General features: G+C 46.9%; 1 protein-coding gene across 1 annotated transcript in view; it reads right to left on the bottom strand.

The window, feature by feature from the left end:
- Window positions 1–425: 425 nt before the first annotated feature.
- Window positions 426–20,649, bottom strand: part of FNTB (farnesyltransferase, CAAX box, beta) — a 64,704-nt gene continuing 44,480 nt past the window's right edge. The window contains exons 8-12 of the mRNA XM_002914168.4: window positions 16,209–16,338; window positions 13,214–13,346; window positions 7,700–7,811; window positions 6,796–6,910; window positions 426–1,938 (exon numbers count right to left, since the gene is read on the bottom strand). Coding sequence (XP_002914214.1) covers window positions 1,807–1,938; window positions 6,796–6,910; window positions 7,700–7,811; window positions 13,214–13,346; window positions 16,209–16,338 — 622 coding nt within the window. The 3' untranslated portion in view covers window positions 426–1,806. The remainder of the gene's footprint in view (window positions 1,939–6,795; window positions 6,911–7,699; window positions 7,812–13,213; window positions 13,347–16,208; window positions 16,339–20,649) is intronic.

Raw genomic sequence — 20,649 nt, 5'->3', positions numbered from 1 at the left:
CTGGGCGCGATAAAGCCAGCTCAGACCCAAGCAATCCCTTGTCTCTTAACCACACCCATTACTGCAACCCGTCCCCTAATCCGGTGTGAGGCTCCTGGCATGTGAGGGTTTGACCTTTTGTTACAGTGATAGATGGAGGAGACAGACACACGGACTGTGAGACGTGGTGTACAGAATGCTAGGGAGTAAACCGAATTGCTTTGGGGAGCTGGGGAAAACACAGCTTCTCCCACTGTGAGACCCACCGTGGCCTCGGCTGGAGGAGGTGTCTGAAGGTGGAGCCCCAGCCAGAGCCCCGTAACGGCTAACACACAGGCTCTGGAACCTTGCACGCCGGAGACTGGCGATCGGCCAACAATCTTCAGTAACTCCTAACACTGGACGTTCTGAGGGAGTTCTCTTGGTACCAATTACAAATGAGAGACATCATAGAAAATGTTATTCTTTTATTATTTCAAGGAGGTAATACATAGCCCGATCCGCCAAAGCAATGGGGAATTAGAGGCAGCAAAGGGCAGAGTTTGAGAAGAGCCTCAGGGGGCATCTCTGAGCTCCTGCGGGCCCGCCGTCTGTGGCGGCCTACGCGAAGGCCAGGTCAGCCACGCGGAGTCTGCCGTGACCGTAGCAGTGGACAGACGGCCCAACTCGACGCCCCACTGACCGAGAAAGGGCTCCCTGCGAGCAGCAGAGGCCCCGACAGGCTGAGCACCCTGGGCGGCCCCCAGCCCCGCCACAGCCAGGCTTCCGTGGCCCCTGCCTCAGCAGCAGCCAGCCTCTCTGGCACTTGATTTTATTTCTGTGAGCCTAGAGTGGGCAGGACGTGAATAAATCCTGAGTCAAATTACGGTGAAAGACTTAGTAGCGTTAATACTGGGGATGAGAGCAGACAACACTATCTTTGAGGGGCCGGGCTGGGAGTCTGATGGGAGATGGAAACACGCAGAATGGCCACAGGCTCCGGTGCTGCCTTGCGGACACGAGAGGGGTTTCTCAAGGTACATGATGGGGTGGAGGGGGGGTGGGCGCTGGGGCTGCTTCCTCGGGCGCAGAATTGAACCAGAGGTTCATTTTCCACTCATAATTGGCTTCCTGGGTCAAAGTCACCACACCGGTGGCTGAAGCAAGTCCTGCCCGCCCACCCAACGGGCCCTGGGGAGAGACGTGGCTCGGTTCTCAGGTGGGGGTGGAGGAGCTCACAACCCAAGGAGAACTTTCTCCCCGACCCCCAGCTCCTTTCCCTTGCAAAGGACCATGGTAGAAGGTGACAGCCTTGGGCATCTCGTAGTGAGGTCCCACCATGATTTTTTCTAGAGAATTCATTTCAATGGGACCAAAGCTCCCCCTCCCCCTTGGCACAGAGCAGACTTATTTCCGCCCATGGGAGGGCACCTTCCTGGCGACTTAACTGTGGCGTGCAAGGGCGGGGGGCGGGGGGTCGCAGCAGTGACTCATAGACACCATTCATTTCAATACGACTGTCCGGGCTGGAGAGCTGGCGGCAAGGGGCTGCTTCTGCCCCGCATGCACTGTTCCCCAACAACCCAGGCTGGGCCAGAGTCAGGTTCAGGGGCCGCGCGGGCGGACATATTTTTGGTTTGCCAGAAGTGGAAAGAATTTTTAAAAAACCACACCACTATGTACTCCAAACCCAGAGCCATCAGTTTTGTTTTGTTTGACAAGGACGAAGGACCACAGCTCCACAGTGGCCAAGGCTTGTGCAGCACAGAATGCAGTATGTATCGAAATGTATACACCTTGGTCTGACCGGGGAGGTGGGTGAGCACAGAGCCACGGGACCCATGTCGTCTAGGCGGTGGCGGTCTCTGTGGGTGCCTCGTCCTCGTGCTCCTCAAAGCCTGGGACTGGCTTCTGCAGAAAGTGCATGGTGGCCTGGATCACCTTATCTGGTCCAATATTGTACACAGGGTGAGTGGGCTGCTGCAAAGAGAAGGACAAATGCCAGTTAATCGCCCTGCTGGTCCTCGGGAATGTGCACAGCCTTGAAGCCGTTAAAGTAAATGGACTTGTAAGAATTTATCAGAGGAAGGACTCATCAGAGATACTCACGGAGATCTATCCCACAAGGAAGGCCCTGATGTCCAATGACGAGGTATTAGTAAAAACATTTAATAGTACGTGGGACACAAAGGAATATTATGTAGCCACTTAAAAACATGCTTTCAAAATAGTTAATGATATGGGCAAATCCTTATAACGTATTAAGTGAGGAAAAAGGTATGCACAGTGTTACCCCAAACTTACTTTTTGAAAATGTGTTTACAGATGTGATTTATAGGCAGAAATGGGACATACACCTAAACAGGAACAGTGATATGATTGTTTTAAATTTTCTTAATTATACTTTTGCATATATTCCAATTATTTAAACAATCACCATGTATTTACNTCTTAATTATACTTTTGCATATATTCCAATTATTTAAACAATCCATGTATTTACATTTGTAATCAGGAAAAAGGACCACAACCCTATGATGCAGTAAAGGTGTCAGGCCATATTTAAATTCTTTTATAGTATTCCACTACATCACAGAAACCAGAAAGAAACTTTAGGTCTATGACAGAGCACAACTGGGGGCAAGTGCTCAGGCCGCTTCCATCTGGGGAGAATGAAGAAGGGGACAGACTTGCAAGAGAGGTTGTTAAACTTTTTTTTTTTTTTAACATTTTATTTATTTATTTTGGAGAAAGTGAGTGAGTGGTGGGGAAGAGAGGGAGGGAGAGGGAAAGAATCCCAAGCAGACTCCGCTTGGGGGCTCGATCTCATGACTCTGAAATCATGACCTGAGCCCAAACCAAGCGTTGGATGCTAAACTGACTGAGCCACCCAAGTGCCCCAAGGTTTTAAAACTTTTAAGAGAATACTATGAGAGAGTTTATGCCAAAACATATAAAAGTACAGATAAACTGAATAACTCTATAGAGCAACATAAATTTTCAAAATTTACTCAAGAAGTTCTTTAGAACGTATATGAATAAATTAAATCAATAATATAATTGCTTATTCTGCTACCATCATTCCTGCCCCAGGATACCAGGCCTAGACGGCTTCTCAAGCAAGTGCTGTCAAACCCACAAGAAACAGATTATCTCTAACCTATACAAATGTTCTCAAAGAATAAAAAAAAAAAAAAAAAAAANAAAAAAAAAAAAAAAAAAAAAAAAAAAAAAAAGGAAGGTGGGAGTTGGAAGGGAGAGAAGATACCCATCTAATTTTACGAGGCTATGATATTATCCTGAAATATAAACTGGAAAGAGCAATATAATAAAACAAAAATTTTAGATCAGTTTTTCTTACGAATATCAGGCAAAAAATCCTAAATGATACTAGCCAAAAAACACTAGCAAACTGAATCCAGCAATGTATTAAATGAACACACACACACTGTCCTATGACCAGGAGGGCTGATCCTGGGAATGTAAGGTTAACAACAAAATAATAGCGTACTCGATTAAAGGAGAAATATCAGCTGCAGAAAAAGCACTCAATAAATTTAATATAGATTAAGATTGAAACAAACAAAACAACAACCTAGCAAACCAGAAAGAGAGGGCTAGTAACATCCTTAACATGATCGGAAGTATTTATCAAAACCACTCAGGTGAGGTCTGCCTTGGACTCAGGTCATGATCCCAGGGTCCTGGGATGGAGTCCCACATCAGGCTGCCTGCTCTCAAATAAATAAATAAAATCTTTAAAAAAAAACCAGTAAGGATCCTACGTAATGGTGAAATTATAGACGCCTTCCCATTACAACCAGAAGCAAGACAGACGCTTCCCCAATGACTGTCTCCAGTCAGCATTCTATGGGGGTCTTAGCCAATATCCCAAGGCAGGAAAAAGAAATAAAACCCTTAAGGATCAGAAAGAAAGGGGCGCCTGGCTGGCTTGGTTGCTTGAGTGTCCAACTCTTGGTTTCGGCTCAGGTCGTGATCTCGGTCATGAGATTGAGGCGCGTGGCAGAGTCTGCTTGAGGATATTCTCTCTTCCTCGCATCCTGCCCCTCCTCCCACTTGCACTCTCTCTAAATAAATATCTTTAAAAAAAAAAAAAGAAAAAGAAAAAGGCAAAACTGTCCTCATTTTAAAATAACATCACATTCTAAATAGAAAATCGAAGAGATTCTACAGACAAACTATTAAACTATGAAGCAAGTTCAGCAAGGTGGCTGGATACAAAATTAAAATATAAATGTCATTTCTGTATCTTAGTGACAACCAGTTACAAAATATAATGGAAAAAATATTCCAATCACAACAGACACAAAAACTATCAATTTCCTAGGCATAAGTCTAACAAAAGATGTGCTAGTCTTTTATGAAGAAAATGATAAAAGACCATTGAAGATGTGTAAAATAATCTGAAAAATCGTGTTCACAAATGGAAAAGCCTCAGGAGTCAGTTCTCTCCCATTAATCTTAAATCCAATGCAAATTCCCATAAAAATTCCATTCTAGTTTTTGTGGAACTTGATAAGCTGACCCTAAAATCCACAGGAAAAAGCAGAAAGCAGAAAATAGCAAAGCAATTCTGAATAAAAAGAACAAGGTGAATGGGACTTGCATTTAAGTCCTGCATTTAAGATTTGCTTAAGATAGTGCAGACTGGCGAACAGACCAAAGGAACAGAACAGAGTCACCTCAGACAGAAACTCGAATACGTGACATACATGGGACACATATCAGTAGGAAAGTTGCAAACTTCCATTAGCAGTGCTGCTGGTCAACTGGTCATCCACATGGAAAAAAAGAGAAAATTATATCCAACCCTCACCACAAACAAAAATCAATTCCAGGAGAATTAAAAATCCAGATGGGAAGAGCAAAACTTTAAACTGTTTGGAAGAAAATATATGTATGACCTCAGGGTAGGGAAAGATTTCTTAAGTACCCTTCCACACCCTCAAAAGCCAAAAAGGCAATAAAATTGTTCACTATAAAATTAAAAATCTCCTGGGGCACCTGGGTGGCACAGCGGTTACGTGTCTGCCTTCGGCTCAGGGCGTGATCCCGGTGTTAACGGGATCGAGCCCCACATCAGGCTCCTCCACTATGAGCCTGCTTCTTCCTCTCCCACTCCCCCTGCTTGTTCCCTCTCTCGCTGGCTGTCTCTATCTCTGTTGAATAAATAAATAAAATCTTTAAAAAAAAAATTAAAAATCTCCTATTCAACAACAACAACAAAACCACTACAAAAAGTGAAAAGACAAGTCACGAGCTGGAAGAGATTCACTACACACACACCACCGACACAGGATCACTGACAAGAATACACAGAGACCGCCAACAAATGGATAAGAAAAGGGCAAACAAGTAAAATTACACATCTGCAAGAAAGAAAGCTGGCAGCCAATTCATGGAAGACGTAACGCAAATGGTCAATGAACATCCGAAAAGATGCTCCAGCTTGCAAGTAATCAGGGAAATGCAAAAATAAAACCGAGGTACCATTTCCCATCAATCAAATGGCAGAAAGGAAAGGTCGGGCTATGGAGCGACTCCCCCTGGGTACTGTGTGAGCGTCAAATAACACAACCACTGTCGAGGCCAGGTCAGCACCGTCTAGTGAAGACGAAGGTGTGTGTTCTCCTCAACCCAGCAAGTCTCTCCCAGACGAACTAACACAAGGTACACTTGAGTCCGTCTGCAACAGCACGAACCGAAACCATCTCAGTGTTAACCAGCAGGAGAAGGAAAAGAAACTGGGGTACGTTTATGCACAGGAACACCATATGGTTAAAATGGATAAACCAGAGCAACACATGAACGCGGATAAACGCCAGAAGTACACGGTCAGCAAGAAAAGCACCGCACGGTTCGCGGTCTGGTGGATCTGCTATGAAAGGCATGAACACACACCCTCTCTGTGTTGTTGACGGACACAGAGCGCAACGGCACAAAGACCCCTGCAGTCATGACCAGTGTCAAACGTAGGGAAAGGGGATGCTGGGGACAGGGGAGGGAGGCAAATGGAGAAGGCTTGCGTGGAGGCGAATATGGAAAAATGTTAAGACTTGAAAAAGCTGAGTGGTGGTTCCTAGGATTTTCTCTGCTTGTCAGTGAGGCTGGGCATCTCTTCATCCATCTACTGGCCATTTGTGCTCCTTCTATTGGAACTATTTGACAGTCTGCACGCGCCCCATTATTTGGCGGCTGTGGACAGTCCTAGTTGGATTCATGTCCCAGGCTCACGTCTGGGTTCGGGGGTGTTGCCTGCGGCCGGGCTGCTCGAGGTAGGGCTGGGGGTGGCACTGAACATCTTGCCCTCGTGGGGCTGAGAGCTTTGGGGGGCAGCAGACAAAAACAAGTTAAACACACGCATTACAGATTGTGCTGAGTGCTAGGGAGGGCACAAAGAAGGTACCATGGCGGCGTATTCTGGGGAGACCTGGTTTACCGAGGTAGTCTAGGAAGTGTCTCTGGAGAGACGCTAAGCCAGCTGAGGGCTCTGGAAGGCAGCAGGCCGTGCGGCTGCCTCTGAGTACACTTCCTTGGAGGAACTAACGATAAGAGGTCCGGGTCCTAAGGCAGAAACTCTGTTGCAGACTGGACCCCCCACCCGGAACCCTGAGTTTGCCTCGAGGTAGTTCCCTCTCAGTCACCAGCTACTCCAGAAGGCTGCAAATCCCGGAAGGGGGGGCACGGCTCACAGGCCTGCGCACAGGAGACACGTGGACAGTTCTGCAGAGCCAGAGTGGCCACTCTGTTCTCTGGGTAAACCCTGTCCTGGGGGCCCTGTGGAGAAGGGGTTCAAGCCCCCCCACCCCGTCTTACCAGAGCATTTTCCGGCACACCCAGGACCACGTCGTGCAACATGGCTCCACTGCCGAAGTGCTGGGCTATGGACAGGCCACTGAGGCAGTAGCAGGTGTGGTAGAAGTCCCGAGACCTGCAAGGACAAGGTGGCTCTGAGCACGGGCTCCTCTGCCCCCACAAATCCCCACAGGCGCAGCCTCCAACAAGAGATCCGGGCCCAGGATGCTCCCCCACGTCCCGCTGCCAGCGGGCAGCATTTCTCAAAGCCCCGTCCTTCCGCCCTGCCCCACAGCCGGAACTGTCATTGTGGAGTTGGCCCCCCCAGGGTCCCTGCAGCTGTCTTCTGGAAAGGGCTCTCCAGAGTGGTGCTGGTGCCAAATTAATACACTTCTCCAAAAGACTACCAAAATGCCTAGAAATGGGCCAAATTCTTCCTGATCAACTCCTGGGGACCAGCCTTGAGCTGCGCCCTCCCCTGGATGTCGACAGGGGCAGGGTGGGTGCACGCCCAGCAGCCAGGGGGACAGGATTTATCTGATTTCCCCTTTCTCTGACGGTGGCGGCTAAAGACACTTAATCTACGTGGCAATAGTTGTGGTGATAATTTCTGTTTACGAAACTCAAGGGTTTTAAAATCCTGTATCCTGTTCTATTTAGTTCAGTTTAGTTTGAAAAAAAAAAAGGAGGAAAGCAAAGCTACCCACTGGCAATCTGTATACCTACCTGGAGAGGGGGGGTGCATGTAAGCTCAGGGAAAGGATGGGCACTGGGGGTGCCCCCACAGGGGTGCTTCACCCTAATACTAAGCAGCTGGATGGAAAGGGACTCCCCCCACCACCCTGGCTTTTAAAGGTCAGCAGCTGCTGCCCTCTGGCTCTGGCACCCCTGAGTGGCACACCCCCTCCCGAGAGAAGGCACTCACTTGCCAGGTTTGTCCAGAAGGCCCCCGGCGGGGCACTGGCAGCACATAAGGATGTACTCCTGCAGGGCTTGCTGGTGGAACATCCAGTGGCTCATGCTGAGGGCAGGGTCGCCTGCAGGGAGGCAGAGGGTCAGGGTGGGCCCAGCCCCGGCGGACAGCCAGCGCAGGGTCAGTGACGTCTTTGTATTTTATTAGCCGTTGGGGACTGTTAAGGTTTCCCTATTCTTCCTGGACGAATTTTGACAATTACATTCTCAGGACACTTAACACCATCATCCAAGTCCCTCCTGATCTTTGACCCGAGTCAGAGCAGCAGGGCAGAAGGCACCGTGCGTGAGGTGTACTCCCTGCCGTGGGCGCCCATCCGAGACCGCATCCCTGAAGGCGTGAGCAGCTGGCTAGCTCCGCCTTCCAGGTCCACCCTGTTACCACTCCTGACTCAGTCCTCAAGTCTCTACTCTTCTTTTTTTTTTTTTCTAATTTTCTTTATTTGAGGGGCAGGGGTCGGGGAGAGGGAGAGAAAGTCCCAAGCAGGCTCCGCGCTGAGCATGGAGCCCGACACGGGGCCTGATCCCACAACCCTGAGATCACAACCTGAGCCAAAACCAAGAGTCGGACACTTCAGCGACTGCGCCAGCCTGGCACCCTATGCTGCTTTGGGCTCCTTAAGACACATCCTCTAGCACATCTCCGACTGTAACTGGCTAAGAGAACTCTCAACAGGGCTGATGTCCGTTCCTTCTCTTTTCTAAGCCTGAACTTAATCTATCTCCAAAGGGCCTTCTCCAACTTTTCTCTTGGCTAAGAAGCAATACTTAACTGCCAGGATTCGTGCGTCATCTAATATGGTGTCAGGAGCAGAAACTGGCAGTTCTGGTAATAATGCTAAAGTAGGGACAAGCAACTGGGCTTCTACACTCTGAAGCTGAATCCATACGGTCAGAGAATTCTGTGGGCCGTACAGGTATCAAGTGGGGAGGACAGAAAGACTGCCAACGGATGGATGTTTGCAGAAGCACTTACTTGGGAACTGGTTTTTACAAAATACACACATGCATTCAGTCCTCGGTCAATTTTATACTTTGATACCTGGGCTACTACAAAGACAGCAAACAATCTGTAAATAGCAATTAAAAGCTAATTTTTCTTTTTCCTGTCTTTTTTTTTGTTTCTATGCATTTTTCTATGTAGTTATTATAATTTTGTATTTTGTGTTTTCCATTTAACGCTATAAGCATACATTTTTCTATGCTGTAATCATACTGTTGATTTTTCCCTTCTGAGTTCTTCTTTAAAGAAGTATATTTAATAGGTACAGGGACTTTGCGGAGGTGATGAAAATTCTAAAGTTGATTATGGTCATGGTTGCACAACTCCATGACTACACTAAACACCACTGAATTGTGTATTTTAAATATGTGGATTTTATGGTTATGTGAATTATATCTCAAGGAAGCTGTAGTTGTTTTAAAAAGCGAGTGTATTAAACGGCATTAAACATCTGTACAAAATATACCTTTATTCTATATCCTACAAGAAATCAAAGACTATTATTTTAAGGTAAGGGCTAACCTATCACTAAAATTGGAACCTGAAAAGAGACCGCTCTGTTTACTATTAGATAGATTACAGAGTGGGTCATTTTCGTGTTCTGTTACTGAAGTCTGCAAGCTCCAAGTTCACAGACCCGACAAGGAGCTTCCAGGGATCCTGGAATTCGCACAGCATCACACATAATCACAGATGAAGGCAGATGTGATTACAGGGCGCTGACGGCACTGGAATCAGCCTTCTAAATCCTTCATACCTCTCCCTTAAATTAAGAATCCCCACCATCATGTCATTTTGCATCTCAAAGATTCCTTTTCAAAAGTGTTCCCCAACAGTAACTGACAGGTACAGCGACATGGAGCTCAGCTCAGCAGATGGACAAAAACAGGCCTGCAGTGTGCCTCCGAGGACATATGAGCCACCGGTAACCGTCGATCCACACACACGCTCACAGTCCTACTGCTTTCCTACGGCTCCACAGAAACCAGAGAACTCTCTAATTTAGTCAGCATTTTATATTTTAAAAAATCTTAATGATTTGTTCTTCTATTCAACCACGGTGTTCTACACCCACAGGGCAGCGACCCGCATGGAACTGCCGACAGCCGACAGCCAACAGCCAACAGCCGTGGGCCGGCCGAGGTCGGACTGGGTGTGTGTGCTGCTGGGGGTGCCAGGGTTGGCCCCTTGTTATCTCTTTACCTAGCAATAGGATCATTGCCTTTCAAAAAGTGTATTAGGTCGCTTACTGAGATAAAAGTAGGAATGCACATGATTAAAAAAGCAGAGTATGGTCCAGAAGGAAAAAAAAATATTCAATACGTATGTCTCTCTCCCTTCAACTCCCATCCTTCTCCCAAAGGTGCCCATTGTTAAGGGGGTTTAGCTTGCTTCCAGGAAAAGCTGTGGGGCTGTTAGCCGTGTGCACCAGGACCACACTTACTACACTTCATGTTAGGTTCCAGAGAGTTTTCCATGGTAGCCCATTGCACTTAACCATGGAATGGAGAAATCGTGATATAGTTAACTATTAACCTTTTTTTTTTTTTTTTTAGATTTTATTTATTTGAGAGAGAGAGAGCACAAGCTGAGCGGAGGGGCGGGAAGCACACCCTCCCCCCTGAGCAGGGAGCCCAATGTGGGGCTCAATCCCAGGACCCAAGATCATGACCTGAGCTGAAGGCAAGATGCTTAACTGCTTAACCCCTATGAACCTTTCCATAAGCGGTTGGGCTGTTTGCCATTACCACTCCACCTCAGTATACGTCCTTTGCTAATGTCTCTGCAGGTGAATTCTTGACCAGGCGCTAGCCCAGTTTAAGTAATTTAAACAAGTCTCCAAACTACCCTCCGAAAACTGATTCAGCTATTTACACCCACACTGACAGTACAAAAGTGCCTGTTTTCCCACCCTCTTCCCAACGCTGGGCACCATTTGTTCTCATCTGTGGCAATCTGACAGTAAGTGTCCCACTGACTTTATTTGCATGTCTTTCACTATCATCCTTTTGTTCCATTTATGCCACCTGTGGCAGTTACAAGCAAGGTCTACACCGGCGTAGGTGGCAATCGGGTATCACAGAGCAAGTCACTTAGCCTTGCTGTTCTTTGTTTCCTCATCTGTAAAATGGGGGTGACAAGAGTACGTATTTCATGACATTGTTCTGAGGCTCAAAAGAGAAAATACATGTGAAGGACTCCATCAAGTCCCAGGCAGAGGCTCAGTGCCTGGCAAGTCTCCGCCACCAGAAGGAGGGGCAGTGGTGACAGAAGAAACAACACCAGGAGCTCTTTCCCTGCCTGTTCTGAATCTCCCTGTTCACAGCCTCTGCCTGGGTTTCAGGGGGGTTGCTCAGCTATTTCTTAGTGATTTGTAGGAGTCTCTCCAACTAAAGATATTAGCCCTTTGTCATTTGTCGCAAACAATTATTCCCACCTTCCTCCTTGTTTTGTTTATAGAATTTCTCTTTTTTTATAAGATAACTTGTTTTTCCTTATGCAAGAAATACAAATTAATTGTAGAAAATCAGAAGATACAAATAAGAAAGAAAACAAGTACCATCTGTCATTTCACAACCCAGATACCTTCTAGTAATTTTTTGGAGTCAACTCTTCACTAAAAATGGAATTATAGGGGCACCTGGGTGGCTCAGTTAGTTAAGTGTCCAACTCTTGATTTCAGCTCAGGTCACCATCTCAGGGTCATGGGATCGAGCACAGAGTCGGGCTCCTCGTTGGATGTGGAACCTGCTTAAGATTCTCTCTCTCTCTCTCTCTCTCCCTCTGCCCCTCTTCTCCCTCCCGCCCCTCCCCCGACCGCTTGCACTCTCTCTCTCTTAAAAAACATGGTATTATATACACACTGCTCTGGAACCTTTGATTGTAGTATATTATGAATATCTTTCTACACGTTGTCTCCTTTTGACTCCCAATGTCAGTGTTATCCCATTGCTGGAGACACTTCCCTTCTTCCTTTCTCACTGGTGCTGAGAAGTGGGTGAGCTTCCAGCCCAACCTTCTTCCAGGCAGTGAAAAAAGCTGCAAGGCCCAAGATTCGTAGGCAATCTTTCCCACAGGCAAAGCTTTGAATGTGATTAGGCCTCCAGAGCGTGTGCTACAATAAACAAAATGTCAGCGAGCCCCTGAAGACGCTGGCGGGTAGCGCTCCTGCACCAGCTCACCTGGTGCCCCAGCAACCGCACCAGGACTGCATCGCATCCCTGCCAGGGCAGGTCCGGGAGGGGCTGACCACTTTACCAGGGGCGTCCCCTCACCAGTTCCAGATCAAGAAATCGCTAAAACCCAAGCTAGGTTTGCTTTGAAAGCATTGGACTCTCAGGAATTTCTTGACTTCTCTATGAGAGTGGTCAAGCCAGAGACAGTGCAGGCTCCAGAATCAGGGGAATGATGTACCTTAATGCCCTGAGACCAAAAGCCCAGGGGCCCAGAGCAAAGAATCTCAGGACAGACGGAGACTGGGAGAATGGGAAAACGGGGCAGAGGTTCTGTTTACTTTAAGGCTGCATCCAAAGTGGCCACAACTCAAATGAAATAAAGAAAAGGGGCTCAGAAAGAACAGCGAAAGAAGAAAGAAAAGCATGGGGGGGATGGCAAGGCAGTGGGGAAGAATCTCATCTTCCACATTTGAGCAATGAATTACCTAACTACTAAGGCCCAAGAAAACCTTCCTTCTGGGCCAAGGGATCTCACTCCAAGAACAGATCAGGACCCAGCGGGGCAGCCATGACTTCCCCTCTTCCACTGTTTTCCTCAGGGACACCCTGCTCTCACATAAAATAAATAAGAAAGATGATTCGGGAGTCTGCAGGCAACCTGAGGTTTTAAGAGGTAATAAAGTAAGCCTCCCAGAAGTTTTGCTTGGTCTCTAAGTGTTTTGGTTTTGCATTTCCATTTGAGACTCCCCAGATATGAACACGGGTCTCTCCACTCTAGGCGTGGGGGGGCGGGGAACAAACTTGCATTTGGGACTCTTCAATGAATTTATGCTGTTTCTAATGGCGGCAACTACAAAGCCAGTCAGACATGGTGGATCTTTTCCCCACAGGTTCTGTTTCTCTGCCTCATACTGGAAGTGCCTGTTTGGTCACTGTTGTGGCCATGACGTGCGCAGCGTGGGTTTTCAGTTCCGATATGACTGATCTGGAACCCTGCACTGGAAACTGTGGCCTCACACCCAGCTGAGGTGGCAGTCACCCCGGGGCCGGGACACGCACCCGCCTGTCCTAGCCACAGCCAGTTTGAAGCAGCAACCGTAACACGACTGAACCAGAATTAAATCCTGTCTGCGCATGCATGCCTAAGGCAGGCGGTTCCACACCCGGCACTCGAAATCCAGGACAGACAGAGCTCACTTCCACCCCTCTAGAAAAGCACTCTGGCTTCCTGACTCGGTGAGCAGCCGTGGGACATCACTGGGCCCCCGCCAACAGCCCCTGGGCTCACCTTGAGCGTGCAGCGCACGGTGCAGCAGAGGCAGGAGCCCTGCCTGCCAGAAGGAGTAGCAGCCATCCACCAGCTTGTTGCAGCGGCCCTGAAATCCACCTTCGAAGCGCATCTGCCGGCTGGTCACCCATTGCTGAGAATGACACAGACAAGGGAGAGGCAGTTGTAGGCGGAGGTCCCATCTCTTGGCCTCTCGGCACTGGCAGTCCCGGCGTGCTGGCCGTTACCTCCTCGCCCTCACTGCCGCAGACGCAGAGTGGAGCACTTAAGCCGGACCCTTCAGGGCAACCAGTACTGATCTCGGCTCCGTGCCTAACAGACAACGGACCACCTCTTCCCGGGTTTCAGGTGGGTTCTGGTGCTGACCAGATGAAGAGGCCAAGTTGGCCTGTAAGGAGGCCTGCAAATGTCTTCCCATAAACCAGGCTTAACTAGGAAATGTAAGGCAAGACCAGCAGGGGCTTGTTTCTAACCACTTTCCCTGCTCAGGGAAGTTTATTAAAAGCACTTAAGTGGAATTCTGCGCTACATCTCATCAGATGATCTCAAACTGTTCTTTTGACTTGGCACCTGAAGAAATCCATCCCAGGTTTCTTAGCAAGTCACTTGCAGGGCTGGAAGCAGAAGCCATTATCCCAACCACCAATGGCGGCTCTGTGCGGTCTAGCCCCTCTGCTTCTCCGGGGGAACCTGGCTGGCTAACAGAAGAAAATCTTTCACTCCAACCCTGTAAAATGGCTCCTGATGTCACTCAGCTGTCACCCATGATGCTGCCCTTCCCCACTTATCTCCAAGTCTCCTGAACACATGCTGCTACCAAGATCAAGATAGCCCTGGGCTTGGCCTCTGGGAATGAGCAGAACCAACTGGCTGAGAAGATAATGACATCTCCATTTCCCTCCCAGGCAGTTCCAGCCACAAGCCACCGACTTGCAGAACCATGGTGCAGAGCAGGGCACCTCCTCGTCCCCAGCCCCCTACTAGACTGAGTTCCCAAAAGGAGCCACCAAGGACCTTTTCTGGAATGGGGGGTCCAGCCTGCCTTTTACTTAGCAGCTGTGGAGTTTAGATTATATCCCTGTTCAAGGCAACACTCACCAACAAGAGTCAAGTCCCAAGTTCTCAGAAGAAAGACATAAAAACTAGACTGCAGGGGCAGGCACAAGTATGTCCCCAGTGAGTCTTCAATGAGCCAGTGCTCTTAGGGATGATGCCATTTAATGACAGTAGGCGAAGCATCACTCAAGGAAAGAGAAAACAGGTCTACAGTGGGGAGTCCATTCTTCATTTTTGTTTTTGTTTTTGTTCTTTGGGTTTTGTTTTCTAAAGACTTTATTTATTTGACAGAGACAGCGAGAGAGGGAACACAAGCAGGGGGAGCGGCAGGCAGAGGGAGCGGGAGAAGCAGGCTTCCCACTGAGCAGGGAGCCCAACATGGGGCTCAGTTCCAGGACCCTGAGATCATGACCGGAGCCAAAGGCAGATGCTTAATGACTGAGCCACCAGGTGCCCCTCATTCTTCATTTTTACTCACCCTAGAGACTAAGGGTTGTTTTTTCCCCCAGACTAATGGTTTTTAAGTCAGACTAAATAATTTTTTCCAGTGCTTAAGCCCAAGGGTTAATTCTCTCCCTTGGCTATATGAATTCATAAAATCCTTCAGACATGGGTCCTAGTTCTCCCAAAGTAAATGGAGGGGAGAGAGTGGTTTGGGTAAGAAGGACACTGACATTTATTGAGCACCTACTATATGCCAGGCTGGTTTATGGATTTTTTTTCTCCTTTAACCTTCTCAGTCCAGAGTGCTAACCTCTCCTTTTTAAGCTTCAAAAAATTGTTATCTCTACCTTATAGAGGAGAAAAAAACTGAAGCTAAAACAGACAAATTTCCTACAGTCACATGGTTAGGAAGTCGTAGAGACAGGGCTCAAATCTAGACTATTGCCATTGTAACTGAAGCTTCTGCTAATTATATTCCTTATTTCTGCCTGGGAAATGGGACTTTCACATTTCATGCCTTATTGGTGATCAGATTTTTAAATGTCTAACAAACTCTAAGTCTAGTGCACAAGGCTGGCCATTTCAGCATGAACCTTCCAGGAAAGTATACTATAGGAGGCTTCCCAAGGGTGAGGACAAAATACTGCTGGTCGTGTATCTACGGAGGATAACAGAAACTTTCTTGCAAGCTCATGATGGGTCTCATGACAGTTCCTATGATGAGAGGCTGACATCTGAACTTGGGGAGAGGAGATGAATGTCAGTAGCAGCTGGTTACTTTGAGGTCATGGTCAGGAGCAAATGCTTCCCAGAAGACGGTGGCAGGGGCTGTGTGTATGTTTGTACACTAGGCCTCTGATAATTTCAGTACAATCTAGTGACCCCCTGAAGCTGACTGCTTTCTGAATTCACTCTCAATACTTGTCAGGAACTTAGAGTCCAGACACACATGCTTGGGCTACCTGCTCAATGCAACCACCCTGCCCTGCCCAGCTCATTGAAATGTAGTTACTAACTGTTCACCTACTGTGGTCAGTAATAAAAGCTTGGCTTCAAAAGGCCTGTGAGCCTTCTTATGATGTTTCCTCTGAGGAGATTCTTTCTAAGACACATGATGACTTCTAAATTTAAGAGACTGAAGCTACAGCCTTGGAAGGATGAGGAAGGCACTCTGGCTCATGCCAACTGTGTGAGGGACTCAAGAAGACTGTGGAGTTGGCCTAACACAGCACAGAAAGGGTCAGAACTAGAAAGGCAGGAAGGAAGGAGCCAAGACCGAGAGCAGACGTTCACCCCTCCCACTTTCTTGGAACAGTGCTGAGCGCCCCAACAACTGCGCTGAAAAGCTTCATTACAGGACATTTAGTTCATGGGCTCAGGACAGGAACTCTGTCGGCCCTTCCCACAGCCAAACGGTCCCAAAGCCTGTGAGTCTGAGCAGTCACATCACCGGGGGCCTGGGGCCCGAGAGGAAGAGGGGTCAACAGACACTTACCAATAAGCTCTTCAAGTTCAGGGAACGTTCCTTCTTGAGGATGACCAGTGCAGCAAGGCCACAGAACGTGTAGCCGCCATGGGCTTCCATCCCCGGCACCCCACCAATTCCACCTTCCCAATTCTGACACCTAGGAGGAGATCGAGAAGAGCAGGATGAGCGGTTGGTGTCAACAAACAAGCGGCCGGCTGGAGTGGGGATGGGGCACAAGTGTGGAACTGTCCTGGATGGCAAAGAATGAGCTTGCTCAGGTCACCACGTGAACCATCTCAGCTATGAATGGAAAGATGTCAGCTAATTAACTTATGCAAATGCCTTTCCCTCCAAAAAAGGGGGGGAGGGGACTCAGAAATGGTCTACTTATGTAACAAACATAGTATCTCAAATCCTTGCTTTTCGGGAAAAAGTTATAAAATCATATGTACAGTATGACAACTGGTATTTAAATGTTGTATCTATTGCTAGTATTTTTCCTCTTTTCTGTATTTTCAAAAAGTTTCTATAATGAACATAAATACCTCCATTACCATCAAAATAGACTTATTTTTAAATGATAACTTCCTATACATTCAAATTAGTAATTTATTATTATCATAATTGTTATTTGGGGTTACTATATGTTAATAGTGTATTCTCTAGTCATAAAAACAGGCCTAATCTTTGGACCGGCAATATAGGGTCATTTCTAGGAATTAATCCTACAAAATAAGTAAAAATTATTCAAAGAGGAGATTACAAGAATGTTTACCATACTCCCATTTGTAACAGTGAAATATCAGAAACAGCTCAGGAGCTCAACAGTAAGGGGACTGGTTGTATAAATTATGGCATTTTGTACAACAGAAAACCACTCATTTAAAACGATACCGTGAAGTATATTTAAAGATGTTCCAAATATATTACATGAAAAAGTTATAAAGTGACAATGTACTGTATAATTCTTCTGGAATCCTAGACAGATAGGCACCAAAAGTGTGGTTGGTGGTAGATTACAAGCGGTTTGGATGTTCCCCTTTTTGCTTGCCTATAATAAATGGCTTATCTGTGAAATAAAGACGTTTTCTTCTTAGTGTATTTTCCTGTAGCAGTGTGGGACTGTCCTTCCAGTGCTCTCCAAGTATGCACACGGCCCGCACGCTGCAGGTGTGTCCCTCCAGTCCCAGCTGGAGAACAGGTGCACAGGGGGAGGAGCGCTTACTCCAAAACTCGGCAGAACTTCCGGACGGAAGAGGAAAGCAGCAGTAATACTGCCCGTCTTCCAGGCACCTCTCCCCAGAGGCCTGGCATCTTGTTAACTCGCAGGCCTTTTTCAGAGCAGCCCCCGGGCCCAGGGACATCGAGTGCAGACTGCCAGGTCACAAACGGGCTACTGTTCCCTGCCCAGACTCCTCTCCTCAGCACCTCCGTCCCAGGACCCTGCCACCCCCCACGCGGCAAGGGCTCCTTCCCTCACGTTTGGCCGCATGGAGCACAGGAATAGCTCAAGTGTGAAGGGTCTGGCGAGTGAGACATATGCCGGGGCCCTCGTAGCATTTTTCTTTTCCTTAACTTTCAAAAATATTTTTGAGTTAAAAAAACCAGACAGTGTTAAAGAATAAAGAATGAGAAGTAAATCTCCTGCCCACCCTAGCCCCCACCCTCTCAACAGCAGTGCCCTCAGTTTCTGTGCCTCCGCCTCTTTCTCTCTCTCTCTCTCTCTACACACACACACACACACACACACACACACAAAGTGTGAACCCACATGATTTACATTCCACTTTTCATCCCTTTTTTACGCGTGGGAGCAATTTTAATCACTGTAAATTAGTACATTTAGTAAAATTCTTCAGGAGTGTCTTCTAGTTCAACCTAACAGATTGAGCACAAGAGCCCAGTAAAAGGAAAGGAAAAGAATTTCAAAAGGGATAAACCCACAAGAGTAAAGCGTGTAGGAGAAGATATGAACACAGACAGGAGATAACAAAATTTCGAAAGCCAGGAAAGGAGAGAGATAAGAAGTAACGGACTTAACAGATTAGAGAAACCTACACGAGCCCGGGGGCAGGAGGCAACAGAAAGCAGGGAGATGCGCTCCAGGGGAAGGACCAGGAACCGGAGGCACGGGATACCCAGAGAAGTCACATAGGGTGGAAACAAGTTAACTGGCTGCAAATGTACGTAAGAATCAATGAGACTCCCAGGTACCCAGCAGAACACGGGGGTTTCAGGGGTTTAATCGAGAGGATCTGAACTCCAGGATATCCAGCACAGCTGAGAGCAGGAGGGATGTGCCACATTGAGCAGGGGATTGCGTGAGAACCTATAATCTGGACGCAAACACCCCCTACCCCATTTCCTCCTAGTATTTCACAAAGCGGGCTGCCAACTTCATACCCCAACCAGGACTCTGGAAGATCCTCCGTGGAAGCAGATATGCCCAAGGGAAAACCCCCCGTGGGGTGAAAGGCTGAATGCTGGCACGCTAGCTCTCCATCAGCTTTCCAGCACTTGGCTCCTAACTCTGAACACGGGACATTTCGGCAGTTCTCTCACATGAAGGAGAGAGACTGGAGCAGACACGCAAAAATAACTTGGAGAAATAACACAGGAGCAGAAGGAAACTTTTTAGATAAAATATTATACGAGATAAAAATACTGCAAGAAGAAAATATGCCTGAAACAAGAACAGGAGAGTATATTAAAAGTATTTCTTTTATAAATGAGAATAAAATAAGCTCTGGAAAATTTAAAATAGAATTCCAGAAATAAAAACTCAACAGAAGGATTAGAAAATAAAAGGTAAGGGAATCTCTCAGAAAGGACAATAAGAAAAATTAAGGGTTAAAAAAACAGGCAAAATTATTTGAAAAATTAGCAGACCAACCCTACTTATGGGAGGTTGTAAAAAGAGCAAACACAGAAAACAGAGGGAAAGAAATTATCAAAGAAATAATATAACAAAGATTCTTGGAACTAAAGTATATGTAATTGCAGGCTGAATATACCGGCTGAGTGCCAAAAGAGATTAAAAAAAAAAAAAAATCCGTATCAGCTTCATCAGCATGAAGTTTCCAAACAGCAAGAATAAAGATTCCAAAAAAACTTCTAGGGAGCGGGATAAGGCGGGACAGAGAAAAAGAGAAACAAAACACAACTGTCTGCCTTCAGCTCAGGTCATGATCCCTGGGTCCTGGGATCAAGCCCCACATTAGGCTCCCTGCTCGGGGGGAGTCTGCTTCTCCTTCTCCCTCTGCCTGCCGCTCCCCCTGCTTATGTTCTCTCTCTCTCTCCATCAAATAAATAAAATCTTAACTACATACACACACACAAACACACACACACACACACACACACACACGATGGATTGGTAATTCAACAGCACTGGGAAGCAGTGGTTAGCAAAACAGGCTTTGACCACTTACATTCCTTGTATTTCAGCTTAATATCAAATTCAATACCCCACAATTTGACATACAAGGAAACCATAACATGGAGATGTAACATAACTTGTCCAAAGCTACTAAATGAAAAACTGGGATCCAAACCCAGGTAGTCAGAGTTCCGTGTCTAGTAAGTGCCTAACAAACCGACCCTCCTGCAAACACTAGCCATACACTCTGGACAAAATACATAGAAACATTTTTTTCGAGGACTCAGTAGACTGAAAAAAGGCAGGCAGATTTTGGTGGGGATTTAAAAGCTGGAGCAGACAACAGCAGGCAGGCCGTCTCTTCCCTCCGCCACCCTATTTTTTTCTTCCCAGTTTGCCCTGAGGACGGTTGGTTGCGGTCACCCAGTGGGGGCAGTGGCAGATCAGAAGGGTCAGTGGAAGGCAGCCGAAACAAATAGAAGGCCCACCATTTTTCTGGTAAGAAGAACCAGGCTGACAGAAACTGAGAAGAAATACCAAAAAGAGGAGAGCCAGAGAAGGAAAACTCCAAATTCCGTGTTTACACGTCACTGACGTTTCTGCCTGACTCTGGATCAACCCATGCATCGGGCAAGCTTCTGACCTGAGAACTGACCAAACAGCGGAGCCACTACCCAGTGCACGTGCGACAATCCGCACTTCGGGTCTAACCAAGATGACTGCTGCTAAAACAAAGCCATCAACACTTGTTAGAGCAATCTAACAGAATCCTGTCCACATAATATACTATCACCATGTCTACAATACAATCCAAAAATTACACGACGTAGGCAGAATCAGGAATGTGACATGCCAACTCCAAGATACCCAGATGTTGAAATTACCACACAAGAATTTTAAAGCAGATATTGTAACTATATATTTACCTCAGGGAAATGGAAAAAAATACACTTGTAATGAATGAAAAGATGGCGACTCTTAACTGAGAAAGAGAAAGTGTAATAAAGAACAAACCCAGGCAGTTAGCTCAAAAGCCTTTAGTCTCAATCTCTAAACTAGAGCTACCTCCCCAGTGAGTATTACACACCA

This window comes from Ailuropoda melanoleuca, chromosome 14 (genome assembly GCF_002007445.2).
Source record: "Ailuropoda melanoleuca isolate Jingjing chromosome 14, ASM200744v2, whole genome shotgun sequence".
NCBI lineage: Eukaryota > Metazoa > Chordata > Mammalia > Carnivora > Ursidae > Ailuropoda > Ailuropoda melanoleuca.
Note: the sequence above shows the minus strand (reverse complement) of the source record. Positions and strands in the feature narration are given on the sequence as shown.